The 19,231-nt window shown below is 44.0% G+C and overlaps 2 protein-coding genes across 2 annotated transcripts in view; both read left to right on the top strand.

Moving 5' to 3' along the window:
• LOC142576295 (putative oxidoreductase TM_0325) overlaps positions 1-19,231 on the top strand; it is a 389,068-nt gene that overhangs the window by 276,165 nt on the left and 93,672 nt on the right. The gene's annotated exons all lie outside the window — the stretch shown is intronic.
• Positions 1-19,231, top strand: part of LOC142573826 (putative oxidoreductase TM_0325) — a 76,313-nt gene that overhangs the window by 50,117 nt on the left and 6,965 nt on the right. The window contains exons 7-8 of the mRNA XM_075683067.1: positions 6,301-6,337; positions 12,320-12,383. Of these exons, the coding sequence (XP_075539182.1) occupies positions 6,301-6,337; positions 12,320-12,383 (101 nt within the window). The remainder of the gene's footprint in view (positions 1-6,300; positions 6,338-12,319; positions 12,384-19,231) is intronic.

Raw genomic sequence — 19,231 nt, 5'->3', positions numbered from 1 at the left:
ACGAACACCACCTGTAGTTTTAGCAATTAGCTTGCCTACCTGCCATTTGTACCCCCTGGCTCAACGATCATGCCCAAGACCTTGATTGAGTCGACTCTGGTTATGCGGCAACCGTTTCTTGTATATAGATTAATGTCTCTATCTTCTAGCGATGTCCATTCCTTGGGCCTTGGACCGCGTTTCTTGGGACTATACAGTAAGAGTTCCGACTTCAAGTGGGAGCATCTGAGACCGGTGGGTTCGAGATAGGTTTCGATAGGTTTCGATGAGGCCTCCTGTAAGGCTGCCTCAACCAGACCGTGATTGCCTCCTGTGCACCATTTATTTATATCGTCAGCATCTATAGTGTGTTTGATGCCTTATATCTCGAGAAGCTTTCCGCTAAGGTCGACCATGGCTATATTGAATAATAAGGGGGAAATTACTGACCTCTGTGAGGTGCCCCTCTCGCCAAGTTCGAGCCGTTGTGATTCGAGATCGGCCACCCGGAGGGTAGCCTGCCTATCCGAGAGGAACAATCTAACATAGTTGTAAAATCTCTCACCCAGATTGAGCCGAGATAGCAAGGCTAGGATATGCGAATGTAGAACGTTGTCGAAGGCCTTCTCAAGATCAAGTCCAAAACGACCCGAGTGTCGCTAGAGTCGTTGTATATGATTTGATGCTTAATCATTTTTCTGTTATCCCGTGTGGATAGGCCTGCTCCGAATCCGGAACTACCTCTAGTTAACCTCCCTGCCTTTCTCTGCATTATTTTCTCTCTCTCTCTCTCTCTCTCTATGATACTATGGGGGTAAATGTCAATATTCTCCAGGAACCTGGAGAGTCGATAGAGGACCGCCTGCTCCACTGTCTTACCCACACAGGATGTAAGCGAGATGGGCCTCAAGTTGTCAACGCTATGTCTTTTGACAGGTTTGGGGATAAGTGCTGCGAGAGCAGTCGTCCAAGGTGATGGGATGGTTCCATTCCTCCAAATTTCAATAATTTCCTCTGTGGGGTAAGCGATCGATTTGTCATCCAGATTTCGCAACGTCTAGTTGGAGATGCCATCCGGCCCTGGTGCAGATCTATCATTGAGTCCACGTAAAACCCTACGAATCTCCTCAACGCCAAACTCAGCATACAGGTAGGAATTGGCCAGGCCCTGGTAATCGAGATGTACTGGAGACCGCCCTGAGCCGACTGGGAGATACTTGTCAGCAAGCGTGCGGATTAATTCATCCTCAGAGGTCATTCGTGCGACCTCATGTATGGTTCTACCAATGTAATGCCTCTGATTAGACTTAGCATTGATCTCGTTAAGCAGATGCTTAAGCGAGCTCGAAGCTTTACCATTGCGCATTTGGCCGTCTATCGAATTGGAAACCTTGTGCCGCTGCTTTTTAGAGAGGGTTATACAATGCTCCTCAATGTTTTCGTTAATCTCAGATATCTTTTTGCGTAGCCTACGATTAAGTCGTTGTCACTGCCATCTGTTGAGAATGGACTGTTTGGTCTCTAACAGATGGGCCAACCTGCTGTCCATTTTCTCAACAGGAAGGTCGGCGTAGACCTTAGAGGTTGCACGCCGAACGTCCTCTTGGACCTGAACCATCCATTGCTCTATGGTAGGTCGGGAATCTGAGAGAGGCCGCTCCTCTCGAAGCTTGCGGAATTTATTCCAGTCCGTGTACGAGAATTCGCGCTGTTTTTTACCCACGATAGGAAGCTCGGCCTCATAATACAGTGATCACTACTAAGGTTCTCAGTGAAGTTATTCCATTTGGCCTCAGTCACGTTCTTGACAAAGATGAGATTAGGGGTAGAGTCTCTACACGTGGATGTAGCGATTCGGGTTGGAATGTTAGGGTCAGTGATCAGCGTCAGGTCCAGATCCATGGCATTCTGCCAGAGATGCTTACCCTTATTGGTATCATATTTGTAACCCCAGAGATGAAACGGGGCATTAAAGTCCCCTGCGACAATAAGAGGGCTTGAGCCTGCCATGTCTACGGCCTTCGGGAGAAGAGCCTTAAATCGTTGCCTTTTTTCCTTCGGACTATTTTAATTGTTAAGAACATATATGCTGCCTCGGTTCACCCGACCATGTATGGTCTCTACCATGACATACTCAATATTACTACCAGCCAATTTGAGATCACGTGTCACATGAGTGAGCAAAACTTTTCCAAATCGGTTTTTATTGAAATCTCCTGACGTCAAAGATGCGCAATCACTGACGCAAGCATCGGGGCCGTTTCCCGCAGCGCTGTCTCAACATCCCAATCAAACGCCTTTCTTCATTATAAGAGGTCACTTTTGTTTGCTTTAAAACCAATAACATTGCCTATATTCAGCAGTTCTTCTTATCAAATTGGCTGATAAGAGGCGAGAAGCACGCTCAAGTGGAGATAGTTTCGATGGGGCCGAGCCATCGTAGTGAAAATTGATAACCGCATGAGGTGCGTGGTGCCGACGTGTGCGATTGGTCTGCTTCCCTTTGCTCAGCTTGCGGTGGTGGTCAAAAATTGCGCCGGTGTGTAACGGAAGGTCAATAAGGCCGCTAAAACAGATCCTCAGCAAATAAGAGTTGGCAGGGCGCTGTCGTATATGTTCCGAAATGGCTCATAACGTTATACTGGCACGCAAACAGTTATATGCAAATAAATACATGCTCTCCGGCAGGTGCGAATAGGCAGTGCCTGAGCAATCGTCGGCAGCTATCTTCTATTCCTTTCGTAGCAAGCTAGACTCCGGCTATTGAGAAAAAAATTCAGTTTTCGGCATAATAATGCGCCTTTAAGACGTGTACGTCACTTTGACGCGGTAAGTTTTCACGGTTTCGTGACGTCGCGTGACAGACATGTGAAGCGGGCGCAGTCCGAAAACCTTTCACAAATAGCAGAACGCTAATGCAGAAAACCGTCAAATCAGAAATATCTTTTTTTCTTTGGTCTAATCATGCATAATCATTGTGTACACATCATATCAGATATCATCATATTGGTTGTCATGAGGTTGAGTGACAGACAGGTGAAATTGTGGTGGCCCGGAAATTTTTGGACAAATCCTGAAGGGCTGATTGCCGAATTGGAAGAGAAAAGCTTGGAATAGCTGCACATTATGGCACCTCTGCCTTCAAGATGGCGCTGACCTGTTCAATGATTCATGTAGCTCAGATAACGTTTCAATAAAGGTCAAATGCAACTAAATTTTGGATTGCATCAATTAACCTAGTTATATTTAGTGCGCGTAAAAGCAGCACTCCATTCGATATTATAGGTTTGAAGCAGAAATTGATATGTCGCAAAAAACTTCGTACTGTAGGTATTTTGAACACCAACACTAAACGGCGCCATTGCCGCTCGCCGGAAATGACGCATGACCCAGAAAGAACGATTGCTCAGGGACACCTTCGGTATTGGACAACACCCACGGCTGGCGGAAGCGGGCTTTATAAAATTCCGAAGGCGAAGACCTGGGGTGCACTTTATATACGCTAACCAGGTGCACGCGTCGATGCATAGGTGTAATTTAAGTGGTACTAATAAGAAAATTAGACAGGTACCACGAGCCCTGGATCTTCGAAAATATTCCTTCAATAGTATTCGCTGCCTATTTATAACCAACTTGCCGAAGTGAAATTTAGTTGCAGTTGGTATTTCACCCCAGAATGCGCGAATAGCGCTACTAGATTCAGAGGGGAATACGGGGAAGTTGCCACTGAATTGAAAAGAGTTCGGTTAGCTCCCTCTTAGGGGATGCTCCGTTCTGTACAAAGAAAAATTCAGAACGAGCTTGAAATCATAGAAGCATATAACATCAATGAGCAATAACAAGCATTACATCACTGTTTTTAACACTTAACCCACGGGTCAGTTTCATACTGCTGTAATAAACAAGCTATGCTTTCACGAGTCGTAACTCATATTGAATTTGATGTCGGCGGACAGTCGTTGCGCCCACTTGCTGCCCTAGTTAAGTTACCATTAGAAAAAACACTAGGAATAGAATTTAACAGGCTGGTTGGAACCATTCAAGACATAATATTATAATTTGCTAATCCACGTAAATAAGCCAATATTGTTACGGCTGGCCTGTTTGATGAACCATTTCTGTCACGCCGCCGAAGCCATGGCAAAAATCTGCTAGTTTCAAATAGGCCGAAACGCCCGCAACCGTTGAAAAAGCCTAGTAGTCTGCAACGGCGACGTCAGCGCTTGTTCGCGCATTCTCACCTCCTTACCCACGGTGCACACGACGCGCTGATGCCTGCATAGACTCGCCAATTATGTCTCCCTTCAGCCAGCGAGAGGCTTAAGCTTCGGGTGTGCATTCGCTCCGTCTCCTCCTACTCGTCGACGGAGACGCCAGCGGTGTCTGTGCTTGCGTGCGTGCGTGCGCGTCAGTGTCTTGCTTCTGCTGCGCCAGTGGCGGTTAGACAATCCTGTTAACTGACTGCCATGTGCCGAGCGACGGCCGCAAACGTGGAGAGCGTTCAATCTCCTTCTCTTCAACAAGGGTGTTTGAAGATGCTATAAAGGACTGTACTGCCAACGGACTTCAGCTTTCAGCAAAAGCTAGAGTGTTCGTTTCACTCTCCCTCACAAAGCTCGTATTGCTAACCGCTCAATATCCACGTAATTAAAGGATATTTTTTTTATTTGTTACGGCGATTGTCTCGAGTTTCTGCCTGCGCCCCTCCGCGTTGTTCAAGCTTCAGACCGGTATACCCACGCTCAAGGTTGCATAGATGTAGCAGCATACGTCCTGTATTGCGATAGTGGTTCGAGCTCTCACCTAAACGTTGTGCGGACACTCAAGAATGAAGATTTTAAAGACGTTCCGAGGACGAGGAAATGTTCGTGCCATGAGATGTGTTTTTGCTTCATGGAAAAGCGATGTTTCTCCACTTAAAGCATGTTAGCGTAGGTTCCTCCTATGCTTTACTTGAAAAAAATTACACGAATGCATAAAGGAAAAAAACACTATAGTAGCTCGACCAGTTTTTGAAGCCCAGAAACGTTTATAAAAGTAGGGAAACATAGAGATGAGTGTAGTTGGTGTAGCTTCATAGTTACGCTGCGCTCTGACTGATAGGGTTACAGACAAAGCCAGTGGAAACCAAGGAACACGCTACAAGTAAAGGCCAATGTTATACTCGCTTGCAGACGGTAAATATCCGATTGTTGAGATCGCTCGAATGCGATCTCCCCGTGCGGTTCTACACAATTCAACGAATGCAAAACAGTATTTGTCCATGCTGCAGAATTTGGCGTTGCAACTTATCTTAAAGTAGGAGAACACCGCGCATCATCTTACTTTAAACAGCATCTTGGTTCGGCACAATCTTTCTCGAAATTGGTTTGGGCATTGCAGTCAGTATAAACTGGCCGCCATGTAGTTCCGATTTGACGCAATGAGGTTATTTGTTTGTTTGCAAGGTCAGTTGAAGCAACAAATGCAACGCGGGGAGCGCCGTAGTCCAGAACAGCTCGGGGAACAAATCCTACGCGTTACCACAAATTACCACCGCCGTTTCGTGCAGGTGCACACATGAAATATGTTGCAGTAACATCATCCAATAGCATCGCTAATCAGAAATTTACAGTGCTAATGTACTTTCCAGAAAAACCGGTGAATTACACCTTTGTATTTTTTAAACAATTTCACACGAGCGTCGACCACACTGTGTGTCAGCAGTCTTGTAAAGCCGAGGAAAGGTGGGAGCAGCGGCAATATCTATGGGCACAGAAGACAACTTCCAGTTGGAATGTATTCTGCTGCGCTGTTCGCTTAAGGAGTGGCCCTCACCGCTACAATCCCGTTGACATGCCGTGCTGTCGCCGTTCGCGCGATATTGTTAAAAAACCAGATGTATGTATTTAACGTACAATAGGTGTTATCACTTCACCTCCACTTCATGAACTTGATGAGGCAATCTACATCGCCCATATTTTTCACCAATGCAACCGCCCGACATATGCATGCCTTGACTCGCTTCAGGTGGTGTATGCTTGATGCATAACGGCTTCGTAGCCACCACTGCACTCGCGTGACTTTTATTACGTAAGCCTTGTAAGAAAATGCAAGGCTGTTTTTTTTTTGCACAGAAAAGGTATATAACGACATTATACGGTGCTATATTTAACAACGTTGCAGGAAGAATATATTAGAGCCTGAGCTTGTATTTGCGATTGTCCAGAATTGAATAAGAGGCGCTTAAGAGAGGAACTCAAGCAAGACAGCTCAATATTTCAGTCAGTGGTCTGATGGATAGGGCAACTCATTACAACGTTTTCCTTTCTACCGTTTCAGAAAATGCCCCGTACGGTGTACGTGTGAACTCAATCAAGTAAGATCACTCTTAAGTTCCTCGCTGTGCTTGCTTATTCAGCCGTTTCGCGTTGCGTGGTTTTGCCACTTGCAAGCATACTCCACAAGTACTATCAAGTGTTTCAGAACCTGCGGACTGATGGAATCAATTATATGGTGTGCATTTCGCAGGTGGCTGGTTATCAAACCTCTTTTGAGCTTTTAGAAAGTCTTACCAGTCTGATGAACAAGTTTTGATAAAGAGAACAATTCTGTGTGTGTCGCAGGCCTGGGAGCAACGACAGCAGCAAAGAAACTACAACGGAGACGACGATGGTATCGCGGCGGCGTTCGCTTGTTTCAGTCATAATTTTCGGTCATTTGACTACTATCTCGCTCTGTGCCTGGCGACACCACACTCTATTTTTCCCCGCCGAAGCAAAATTATGGCATTCTGTCATGCAAGGCACAATATTAAACTCTTGCGATGTTTATGTTTATAGAGTACACCATTCACAAGCTAGGTCGATACGCAAAAACGAGATCAGGCGAATGCAGAGACTGACGCAGCAACTTTAAGGGCTATATTTGATGATTGCCGAAGAAACGAATGGTGATGAAAATGTGAATGTTTTGTCTATCTATCTATCTATCTCCGTCTATCTATCTCTATCTATCTCTATCTATCTATCTATCTCTATCTATCTCTATCTATCTATCTATCTCTATCTATCTATCTCTGTCTATCTATCTATCTCTGTCTATCTATCTATCTCTGTCTATCTATCTATCTATCTCTGTCTATCTATCTGTCTATCTCTGTCTATCTATCTATCTATCTATCTATCTCTGTCTATCTATCTATCTCTGTCTATCTATTTGTCTATCTCTGTCTATCTATTTGTCTATCTCTGTCTATCTATTTGTCTATCTCTGTCTATCTATCTATCTATCTATCTCTGTCTATCTATCTATCTATCTCTATCTGTCTATCTATCTATCTCTATCTGTCTATCTGTCTATCTATCTCTATCTGTCTATCTATCTCTATCTGTCTATCTATCTATCTATCTCTGTCTGTCTATCTATCTCTGTCTGTCTATCTATCTCTGTCTATCTATCTATCTATCTATCTCTATCTATATATCTAACTCTATCTATCTATCTATCTATCTATCTATCTCTATCTATCTATCTCTATCTATCTATCTATCTCTATCTATCTATCTATCTCTGTCTATCTATCTATCTCTGTCTATCTATTTGTCTATCTCTCTCTATCTATTTGTCTATCTCTGTCTATCTATCTATCTATCTCTGTCTATCTATCTATCTATCTCTGTCTATCTATCTATCTATCTCTATCTGTCTATCTATCTATCTATCTCTATCTGTCTATCTATCTATCTATCTCTGTCTGTCTATCTATCTCTGTCTGTCTATCTATCTCTGTCTGTCTATCTATCTCTGTCTGTCTATCTATCTATCTCTGTCTGTCTATCTATCTATCTCTATCTGTCTATCTATCTATCTCTATCTGTCTATCTATCTCTGTCTGTCTATCTATCTCTGTCTGTCTATCTATCTATCTATCTCTATCTATATCTATCTATCTCTGTCTGTCTATCTATCTCTGTCTGTCTATCTATCTATCTCTATCTATATCTATCTATCTCTATCTATATCTATCTATCTCTATCTATATCTATCTATCTCTATCTATCTATCTATCTATCTCTGTCTATCTATCTATCTCTGTCTATCTATTTGTCTATCTCTGTCTATCTATTTGTCTATCTCTGTCTATCTATCTATCTATCTCTGTCTATCTATCTATCTCTATCTGTCTATCTATCTCTATCTATCTATCTATCTCTGTCTGTCTATCTATCTCTGTCTGTCTATCTATCTCTGTCTATCTATCTATCTCTATCTATCTATCCATCTATCTCTATCTATCTATCTCTGTCTATCTATTTGTCTATCTCTGTCTATCTATTTGTCTATCTCTGTCTATCTATCTCTGTCTATCTATCTATCTATCTCTGTCTATCTATCTATCTATCTCTGTCTATCTATCTATCTATCTCTGTCTATCTATCTATCTATCTCTGTCTATCTATCTCTGTCTATCTGTCTATCTATCTCTGTCTATCTGTCTATCTATCTCTATCTGTCTATCTATCTCTGTCTGTCTATCTATCTCTGTCTGTCTATCTATCTATCTATCTCTGTCTGTCTATCTATCTCTGTCTGTCTATCTATCTATCTATCTATCTCTGTCTGTCTATTTGTCTATCTCTGTCTGTCTATTTGTCTATCTCTGTCTGTCTATTTCTCTATCTCTGTCTGTCTATTTGTCTATCTCTGTCTGTCTATTTGTCTATCTCTGTCTGTCTATTTGTCTATCTCTGTCTGTCTATCTATCTATCTCTGTCTGTCTATCTATCTGTCTCTATCTGTCTATCTATCTGTCTCTGTCTGTCTATCTATCTGTCTCTGTCTGTCTATCTATCTGTCTCTGTCTGTCTATCTATCTGTCTCTGTCTGTCTATCTATCTGTCTCTGTCTGTCTATCTATCTGTCTCTGTCTGTCTATCTATCTGTCTCTGTCTGTCTATCTATCTGTCTCTGTCTCTCTATCTATCTGTCTCTGTCTGTCTATCTATCTGTCTGTCTGTCTGTCTCTATCTCTCTGTCTCTATCTGTCTGTCTCTATCTATCTGTCTGTCTGTCTGTCTCTATCTGTCTGTCTGTCTGTTTCTATCTGTCTGTCTGTCTCTATCTGTCTGTCTGTCTGTCTCTATCTGTCTGTCTGTCTGTCTCTATCTGTCTGTCTGTCTGTCTCTATCTGTCTCTATCTGTCTGTCTATCTGTCTGTCTATCTGTCTCTATCTGTCTGTCTATCTGTCTCTATCTGTCTGTCTATCTGTCTGTCTGTCTGTCTGTCTGTCTGTCTGTCTGTCTAATCTTGTGAAGGCGTTTATTAGTCAACAGTGTTTGGGACCGACCATTAGATCAGGGCATGGACACGAGCGGCATTCACGAGCAAAATCGCTGGACAGGACGACTCACAAGAAAACGCTGGGGAGGACAACCCACTAAATCATTCCTATCCTTCGCTATAATTGCACCCGGGAATGAAAAGGCAGCCACCCGACGACCTAGCAGCTTGTCACTATGAGTGGGTCATAGTAGGTCTTGAGGTGGTAGACCCAGCACCTACATAGGTGACCGGATATGTGCGTTCTACGACGTGGTAGGGGCCCTTTCCACTTGCGCAGTAGTTTCGATGAGATCGCAGGTGCAGTGGAAGGGACCGAGAGCCACACAAGCGCTTCACGGAGGAATATTGGTGCAGGAGTGCTGTTACCGCGAACGCTCTTCTGGCGCTCTTGGCCATTTGTTAGAAATCAAAGTCCTTTCTTACACAAGTCCAGTACATCTTCAATGCAGCTGCTAAATGATTCACCTGGCTGCTGTCATGTTCTTGCCAGCGCGATTCCCCTCGCAGCTTGCGCACAGCAGGACAATCAAACACAGGCACTAAAGGGGTCTTGAACGAGGACCACGTTGGAAAGCCGGGCTCATGGTGGTTGTACCAGAGACTGGCGACACCCACGAGAAAGAAGAGCACATTACTCAGTTTGGCGCGATCGTCCTATTTGTTGAGCGCGCTTACCCTTTCCTATGTCGACAGCTATTCCTCGACGTTGGTGTCGTCCGTACCGATCAAAATGGCATCTTCCCTATGGCGAGGAACACCAGAGCACAGGACCGTCTGAGAAGGCGCGTGCTAAGATGGAGTTGGAGGCATTTACTGGGACGCGTCATCATGCATGGTAGAGCTTACAGTGCGGGATCGAAGTTCCAGGGTTGACGTTGTAGGCTGAAGCACCCTCAATCACCTGTAAAGGCATTTATTAGTCGCCGGTGCTTGTGACCGAAGGTTAGAGTAGTGCACGAACTTCCCGCACGAGCGGTCAAAGTCGAAGCTTCTGCTCCCACGGCTCGCCGAGGTGAGGCACTGCCCTCACCTCGTCCCCACTCTTAGCGTCATTATCAGCACGCACCCCGTCCCTTCTGTCTCCTGCCTCCGCATTTTGGGTCTCCTCGAATCCAACTGCAAGCACACTGCCGTACTTTCCTGCCTAACTCCCACCGTCCACCAGACCGTCCGCCTTATTTGGCGGATGGTCTGGTGGACGGTGTTTACGACAGTGTTTATAATGTTTCGTCCATTGTCCACATCACGATCCTATCGTCAATCAGCCGAACGCCCTGTCGCAGTGGGCTAACAAATTATTATATTGTTACGGGGTGTGTAGAAGGCGTTTATTTCAGGGAGCCGTAGGGCAAGTGGGTGCCGGTACTGCACGTCGTCATTCTCTTCCTCGCTGCCCTCTTAAGGTTGTTGTTGCTGCTGATGCTGCTGCTACATTACCTTTGATGCACTGTAACAATATTACTTCCTTTTTACGGGTCGAAACTACGATCTAATTATGTGGCTCGTTGTAATAGGAAAATTCGGATAATTTGGTTTTATTTAACGTGCACCCAATGCACAGTAATCTACACGGCCGTTTTTGCATTTTGTCCCGAGTGCAACGCGACCCCCGCTGCCAGGATTTGATCCCGCTATCTCACGCTCCGCCACTAGGCAACGCCGCTGGGTTGAAAAACAAATATATGAGTAATGTATCACCTACGACCACCGACATTTGGTCCTCGGAAAGCAGTGCCTTCACAAAAAAATCACGCAAACATAGTCGCACCCAACTTTTCTTTTGGAAATAGACGTCCATCTTGAGCGCTAGTTAAACGAAGGTGGTGCAGGGAAAAGACACATTCAGATATTTTTTATAATTGTTACGGCGAGCAGGGGGGAGGTCTCTTCTATATATACGTCGCAGCAAAGAGACGTACACTAGAAAACGAGACCGAAAACTTAGTCGGTGTTGGCCACTATATTTAGCATGCGAGTTTTATCATATTTTCACATTTCGTTATGCCAATTGTAGAGAAAGACAACCCGAGCTAGTTGTCAGCGTTGTCACGAACCTCTTGCTTCGCATTTAGCAGCAAACCGCGCTGTCACGATGGCTAAGCTGTGGAGCGAACTGTCTCATTTTTCCATGTCTTAGACATAATGACCAATAGCACTTTGCGGAAGGATGATAGATGCCGCTTGAAATTTTGAATACGCATTTGTTCTACGGAACTTGCGCACGTGTTCTTCTTCCCTTCATATTGAGTAAGTGGCGCTGCGAACCAAGCTCTGAAAATGGAATCACTTATGTTATAAAATGTTTACTATATGCACTTCTATAACAAGCTTTTATGGGGGGGGAAGGTGGAGTCTTCGCTGGCTGTTACCTCCATTCATACAGTCCCACTATTTGGAACTCGAAGTGAGTTGATTCGGCGCCCACTGCTTTTAGAATTCCCCCGTAACTTGCCCCTCATGAATACGCTCACACACATCAGTGAGGGAAATGCATACAGACCACGTGTTCGCTAAAAAAATGTAAAAACAATTTGTTTATAACGCAGATGCTCAAACTGAATTTGACGAATGTAATTTTGCAACGCTAAGTATGTAGTCCAGCTGTGAACTTCCAGTTAGAATCACAGCCGAAGACGAAACACGGCATTACCACTGAATCCCTGGCCTTCATACTTTTGCGAAGGCGAGAACAAGGCACGGCACCTATAGGCCCCGCCGCAGCTGCAGTAGGGCTGGTGGGGCTCGGTGGTACTTTTTGGCATAACGACATCCTTCGTTTCCTCTCGAACATCGCCTGTTGAATCTACGAGGAGCGGCTAACGACAGCTGAACGCGTCTTGTGTCAGAGTGTGAGCACCTACATTATTTTCCTTACTTCGTGGTAATGCTCAGGTATGATGGGGAAGAAGACCTCTACCCCAGACCTAACGTTACGCACAAGTGTAGGGTGACATGCGAAGTAGTCAAAAATGACAAGCAGACAATTCTGTAATATCCGTGATTTTTTTTTTCCAGCCCAGCTTATATCATGACGGCGATGGGGAAAGCACCTAATGTCAGCGTAGAGGAACATATGGAGGTATGCGCCATAAGTAATAATAATAGTAATAATAATTATTATAACAAAGTTTGCAGTATTTGTCCTATAATATACGCGCACATGCATAGAGTAAAGGCCCGGTTACATTTTGCATGTGCAAGTTGCAACAGATTTGTGTGCTCATTACTTGCACTACGCACAGGGCCACAGGCACTAGAGAGGGCAGTGTAACACGTACGGTACATTGTAATGAACAAGTAAGTGATAATAAAACATTGCAAGGTAAAATAGTTTGATATACAGTATAATGCATTTGTGTCATCATTACAGACAACCAATGCAAAAGGTCTTGGTAATAAGATATTTCCCAAAGTTCAAAAAGAAAGCGTGCTAGTCTTTCTTGATAGAATATCAGCGGAAAACTGATTTTAGTACACCAAGTGTTTCTGCGAAGATTTCAAGTAATTCTTGAAGATAATCTGTGGCAGCTAGCGCAATTACAATGCTTGAGATGTATTGCTTAAAGAGACGGGAAATATTTGCACGAGAAATCGAAATACAGATCGACTAAGTACAAAATATTTACTGATTGATGTCCTATTAACCACACCACTTTTATTCCAATTTGCGAATGAAAGCCCGATCAAATTCAAGCGAATTCTCAGGAGGACACCTGTAAAGATGTAATTCCCAATCTATGCGATGAAGTACACTGCCGCCCCAGTTCCTGTGTTTCAATGCATACAATAGAGTTTGTTAAAGAAGCAAGTGGAAGAGCAGAGTAAAATTTTGATCAAGTTGGTGCATTGCTCTAAGGAAAGATTCGTAGCCCAATGTAAGCGACAGGAGACGCGGAGGGACACGATATGATGCCACACTTTCTAGTTATTTTACAGCACGCCACCCAAATACATCTATTTTTCAGAAATGGGCATACAGAGAGTGCGCACATGCAAACGTCTTGCAGAACTATCCAAAAATAAATATTCACTGTTGTAGGGCTATACGGAAGTGACACTGACGTAAACGCCTCCCTTCTTCTTAATATAGTTACGTGCTAGCCGACGAAGGTGATGTCGAGCATTGGATTTAGCATGACGTGGCCATAAGCGACCACTGGCTGATCTGAGGACGACGACGTACATTCCTTGCTGTTGACTGGCTTCCGTGTTGACCAGTGGTTAATACTTCTTGTAAATAAACCTAAATAGTTTCCTTATTGTGCTTCCACGGACTAGTTACTTAGTGGAGGTGCGGGGTACTTCTGACCATAGAGTTCTGACCACGCCAGCTCGCATCTAGCGCCATTTCGCCAGGTGATGACACGTCGCCGCTCGCTGCGCTTCCACCACCCGCTAGGTCGTCACCTTCTGAGAGCCCAGTGATCACGCGACCTTTTCCTAGGTAAACAGCGTTGACGTCCTTGAGTCGTTCAGCATGTACGAGTGTGTCAGCAAGCAGAACGGCTGGAATCGAACTGTAAAGTTCGTAGCAAAACTGTGAATGGTGAATGTAAATATTTTTTGGGTGAACCAGTACCCCGAAAAACAGGCTGCACTAAACGCACAAACATAGCGGCGAACACAGTCAGCGACCGTAGGAAATATCAGCGTGTAAAGCGCGTCAACTGGAATCACATCAAAATAAGGCGTCTAGGTTTATCACAAGGAAATACGCTCGCTACTCCAGCATCACAGATAATAAATCATCTCTAATTGTAAGCGTACTTGAACAGCGAAAACTTGTCACCCTGCTATGCCACTTTAACAAGCTCTATCACAATCCTTCGCCGTTCACAGAATCTCACACCAAACCAGCACATCGCATTTCTTCCCCCCCCCCCCAAATTAGCGCACTGCCTCAAAGTGCCACCCAAGATAGCTCACACGACAATTAGGCGTCATTCGCCAGTGTTCCTTGCCATTTATCATTGGAATAAACTTCCTGCAGAAATCGTTTGCGAAAATGATTACGACGCATTTGTGAACAAACTGAAGGGCTTCTCGTGTGTTGGTCCTTAACAGATTATTATCAGAAGTGTATTCGTTTTTACATTGTCTTGAGCATTGTGGTCCACGTGTGTGCGTGTTGTCAAACATTTGTTTTATCCAGATATGTTCCCTGTTTTCCTGAGTGCATGTTTGTTTATGCTGTTCTGATTTTCACTGTCTTATGCAATATGATAACTTTATTGGGTTTTCTTAACCCCCTATGTAATGCCCGTAAAGAGACCTTAAGGTATGTGAATAAAAAAAATAATACATGAGTCATCGTAGGGTCCAAAGTAATCACTGGGGTGCGCGTGTCTTCCAAACATTACCGCACAATTCGCGTCGCTCATGCAATCAGATTACGGAAGCTTTAGTGACAGCAAACATTGGAGAAGTTTCCGATACATACAGGCGCGTCCTGCCTTGAGCGACGACGTTTAACATTTGTTGTCTACTGAGAAGCGGTCACCCGAAGAAGATAAACAAGTACACTTGTCAATATTTTATTTCGGTGGAACCCCTTGCCTCTGGTTTGGGACCCGCGAGTACGATCTAGTCACCTGGGACGCCTTCCAGTCGCAGCTGTGCGACCTTTTCGGCAACCCAATTGGTCGACAGCTTGCCGCCAAGAAACAACTGGCGGTATGTACCCAGACGTCAACTGAGCGTTACCTGTTGTGCATACACGACGTGCTCTCCTTGACTCTACAAGCTGACCAGAAGGTGTCCGATGCTGACAAGGTGGCGGACACTTTGAAGGGTATGGCTGACGACGCGTTCAATTTGCTCGTCTTTACCAAGGTGACCACCGTTGACAGCATGATCAAGGAGTGACGTCGCCTAGAGCAAGGCAAATGTCGGCACTTCTCTCCGCAGTTCTAGCGCCTACCCAATACCGCTTCAATGTCATCCCACGAGGCAACATATTGTCACGCATCCACATCAAGCGACGTGACGCGCATCTTCCGCCGAGAACTCAAGGCCTGATATCTGGCTTCTTATAAACCCATGGTATCCGAGACCTCGACACCAGCAGTTTGCTAGCCTTGGCCTCTACCCTACCGTCTGCGCCATGTACACTACTGATGCCTCCCGCAGAGGCGTCGTCGCGGACCATAATCTTCATCGTTTATTTGTTTATGCTGCAGCCGAGCTGGACACATTCCTTGCTACTGCTGCGGCCAGTGGCCCTACCAGTCCTCTAGATCATTTCTTACTTACTCTGGTCCTTTCGGTACTGCAAGCCGTTATCCGCCCCACACCGAATAATTTGCACCCAATAACCCTGAGGAAGGTACCAACTACGCCCAGTAGCCCCTGCCGCATCGCCATCCATCTCGTTCGCTGACCCGTTGCCGCTCTCCTTTAAACGTCGCTTTTCGCCGGAATAGACTGCACAGCTTCTGAAGGAGCCAGTGCAGTGTCTATCTTGACGCAAAAATCCTTGGTTTCCATTATGTGCCCACCAGAACATTCTTAAGGTCATCATCGACAGCGCATCTGTCAGAGCTGTGGTTGATACTGGGGCACACGTCCCTGCTGTGAGTGCCAGTTTTCATCATCATCATAAGAAGAGCTGTTGGGATGGGCACAGCTCGCGCTGCCATTGCTGGAAACCAAGTGGTCATTATTGTTATGGTCGTTGCGTCGTGACCTCACGACCCGATATTTGGACTTACTTTTCTTTCTGACAATTGTTCTCTGATTGAGTGCTCCGCCAGTGCCTTCCGCCTTGAACTGCCACGTATCTGCGAACGCAGTAACAAACCTCCTCTGTGTCGCTTAAATGTCTTTGTTCACCTACCATCTAGAACCGTCACGTATGTCGAATTACGTTTGCCACTTGTTACAGAAGGCGACTACTACGTGACGCTCCTTAGAGACGTCTTGCTCGCTCAGGGTATCTTTGTATCATACATGATCCTGATCATGACGGCTACCACAACCTACCTTCAACTTGTGAATTTTTGCTTCATCAAGCCAGTACTTTTACAAAGCTTTTCGTAGCCCACCTTTGCCCCCTGCATAACTTTCAGCCAGAAGCTTCTGTACTGAATGGTAAATATCTTCCAAAGGGCTATCCGACGACAACTTGGCAGCCGCTTGGCCTATTGGCAACGTGGCAGTCGCGAAATTTGCAGAATGATCGCCAATTACCTGCCGCCTGAGCACACTCAAGCCCTTAGACGTATTCTGGAGTCGTACTGAGATATTTTCGACTTCGCTAATCTGCTTTCGAGCCAGACATCTCTTGTCGCGCATCGCATACACACAGTCGCGCGTGCAAGCCCCGTTTAAGGATGCCCCTATCGAGTGTCTGCGTCTAAGCAAAGCGTTATCCATCAGGAAGTGAACAAGATGCTTGCGAAGGAAATTATCGAGCCATGATGCAACAGTTCCTCTGGTTTCTTGTTGTTTTAGTTGAAAAGAAGAAATGATCGTGCCGCTTTTGAGTAGACTATCACCACTTCAACAACATTACGAAAGAAGACGCTTACCCGTTACCGCTAATTGATTATCTCCTAGATTATGTGTACGGTGCCGCTGACATCACTTCTATTGACGTTCGATCTGCGTATTGGCAGAATGCTGTGGATCCAATAAAGCGAGAGAAAGTGGCTTTTGAAAACCCTTATGGGGTTTGCCAGCTCGAGGTCATGCATTGGGTCAGAGAAATGCGCCAGTCACATTCAATTGATTGACGGACGTTCTGCTTCATGGGTTCAAGTGGTACACATGCTTCTCATATTTACACAATGTAATTATGCTTTCGCCTACGTTCGATATCCACCTCGAATGCCTCTCAGCGATTGTTCATGTGTTCCGTCACGTGAAATTTCTACTGAATTCATCGAAGTGCCATTTTGGCCGTAGCCGCATTAAGATCCTTGGTCATATTGTGGCTGCCGGCGTACCGTATGACCCGGAGAAAATTCGAGCCATGGAATATTTCCTTTTGCCAAAATCTGCCAAAGATGCTCGCGGTCTATGGGGCTCCGCCCTTATTTTCGTGTGTTTGTAAAGAACTTTGCAGTGCTTGCCTAACCTTTCACATATCTTCTTAATCAAGACGCCTCTCTTAGGTTTGGTTCTGCACAAGCTGCTTCCACAAGCCATGTTCCCACAAGCCATGTTTTCACGAGCCATGTTTGAATGAATGAATGAATTTATTTCCATAAATATATAAGTTTATGGAAGATATGAGTAAACAAGTTACAAAAGAGCAACTTGACTAGTCCTTAAACCTTCTCGGGACAGCAGCAGCAGAAAACAAACACATGGCAAAAAAAGGGAGGGTAAGAGAAAAATAACAAAACAAAAGCAATAAACGTTCTCATACAAGTGTTCATACAGCATATAGCAATAGAAAAAATACAAAACTCAATAAAAAGAAGCCTACTTATACAGAGATTAAAGGCTAATAGGCACCAAAGTAATTCATTAACTTGTTTTTACTGGAAGAAAAAACATCAGTACCATCGTTCATTAACTTATTTAATAAATGCGGTAAAGTGTATGAAAGCTTTTGTTTCGCATAGTTGGTACATGGGTATGGCACAAACCAATATTCCGGAAATCTTGTAGCATAATAGCTTCTATTTCATGTCAAGGGGGCTATAGACCTGACGTGGTTAATGTTTTTCTGGCATTCCTTACCACATGTTAACGCTAAGCGAAAATTGAAGAAATTAGGAGCTTTAAGTATCTTTAAGTCTTTAAATAATGAATGGCTCTCTTTTGCAGACGAAAGATACGATTAATATTAGTGGCAGATGTTGTGCCCGAAACCAGGCAGCCGTAATTTAGGTGGCAAAAAAAATAAAGATTTATAGAGCAGAAGTTTTACCTTCTGTGGAATCTGCTTAATAGTAAAAAGAGGACCTGAAACTTGAGAAAGGTTGTTTGTTAAAAAATTAGTATGACAGTTCCAAGACATGTCATGATCAAAGAAAACACCTAAGGTTTTAATGGAATTCACGAGCATGATTTTAGAAGAGCCAAGGTTAATGTCATCCTTCAGGAGAGCATTCTTAGCTTGAAACAAAATTGCTTTAGTTTTTTCTGTGTTGATTTTCAACCCATTTTCGACAGACCAAGTATATAATTTTTAAGCACACAATTCGCAACTGTAAGCAGTGTTACAGCATTACTTGAGGAATACAACACGGTTGCATCATCAGCTATAAAATAAACTTGGTGGGGAAATCTACATTAACAATACCATTAATAAAGATATGAAAGAGATGAGGGCCTAAAATTTTACCTTGCGGAACGCCAATATAAACTGATTTAACTTCGGATGAAAAGTTATTAATTTGCACAAGTTGGCATCTATGACACAGATATGACCTAATCAGGTCGAAAGCGATGCCACGAATACCATAGCGATTCATTTTATGTAACAGAAGGTCGTGGTTAATACAGTCAAAGGCCTTGCTAAAGTCTATAAAAATGCCTAGAGTAAGAAGGCCTTTATCAAAATTATCCAAAATGAATTCTTTTTGCTCAAGCAGGGCAAGTTGAGTAGACCTATTTTTACGAAAGGCAAACTGACAATCAGTTAAAAACTTTTTGCTTTCGAGGAAATCAGAAATGCGTAGAAAAATACTTTTTTTCTAAGCCTTTTGAAAATACGGGGAGAATAGAAATTGGTCTATAATTTGTCAACAATTTGTTATCTCCTTTCTTGAACAAAGCCAAAACTTTTGCTGTTTGCATCTGACGTGGTAATACACCGGAAGAAAGGCAGACATTGTAGACGTGCATTGATGCAGGCGCAATCAAATCTAAGACGTATTTCACAGGCTTAATCTGAATATCATTGACATCACAAACGCTGCTGGTATTGAGTTCACTGAACTTGCGTGTTATTTGTGATACGTTCGTTGGGTGCAA

The sequence above is a fragment of the Dermacentor variabilis genome, chromosome 3 (genome assembly GCF_050947875.1).
Source record: "Dermacentor variabilis isolate Ectoservices chromosome 3, ASM5094787v1, whole genome shotgun sequence".
Lineage (NCBI taxonomy): Eukaryota > Metazoa > Arthropoda > Arachnida > Ixodida > Ixodidae > Dermacentor > Dermacentor variabilis.
This window is presented reverse-complemented; position numbering and strand designations above follow the sequence as displayed.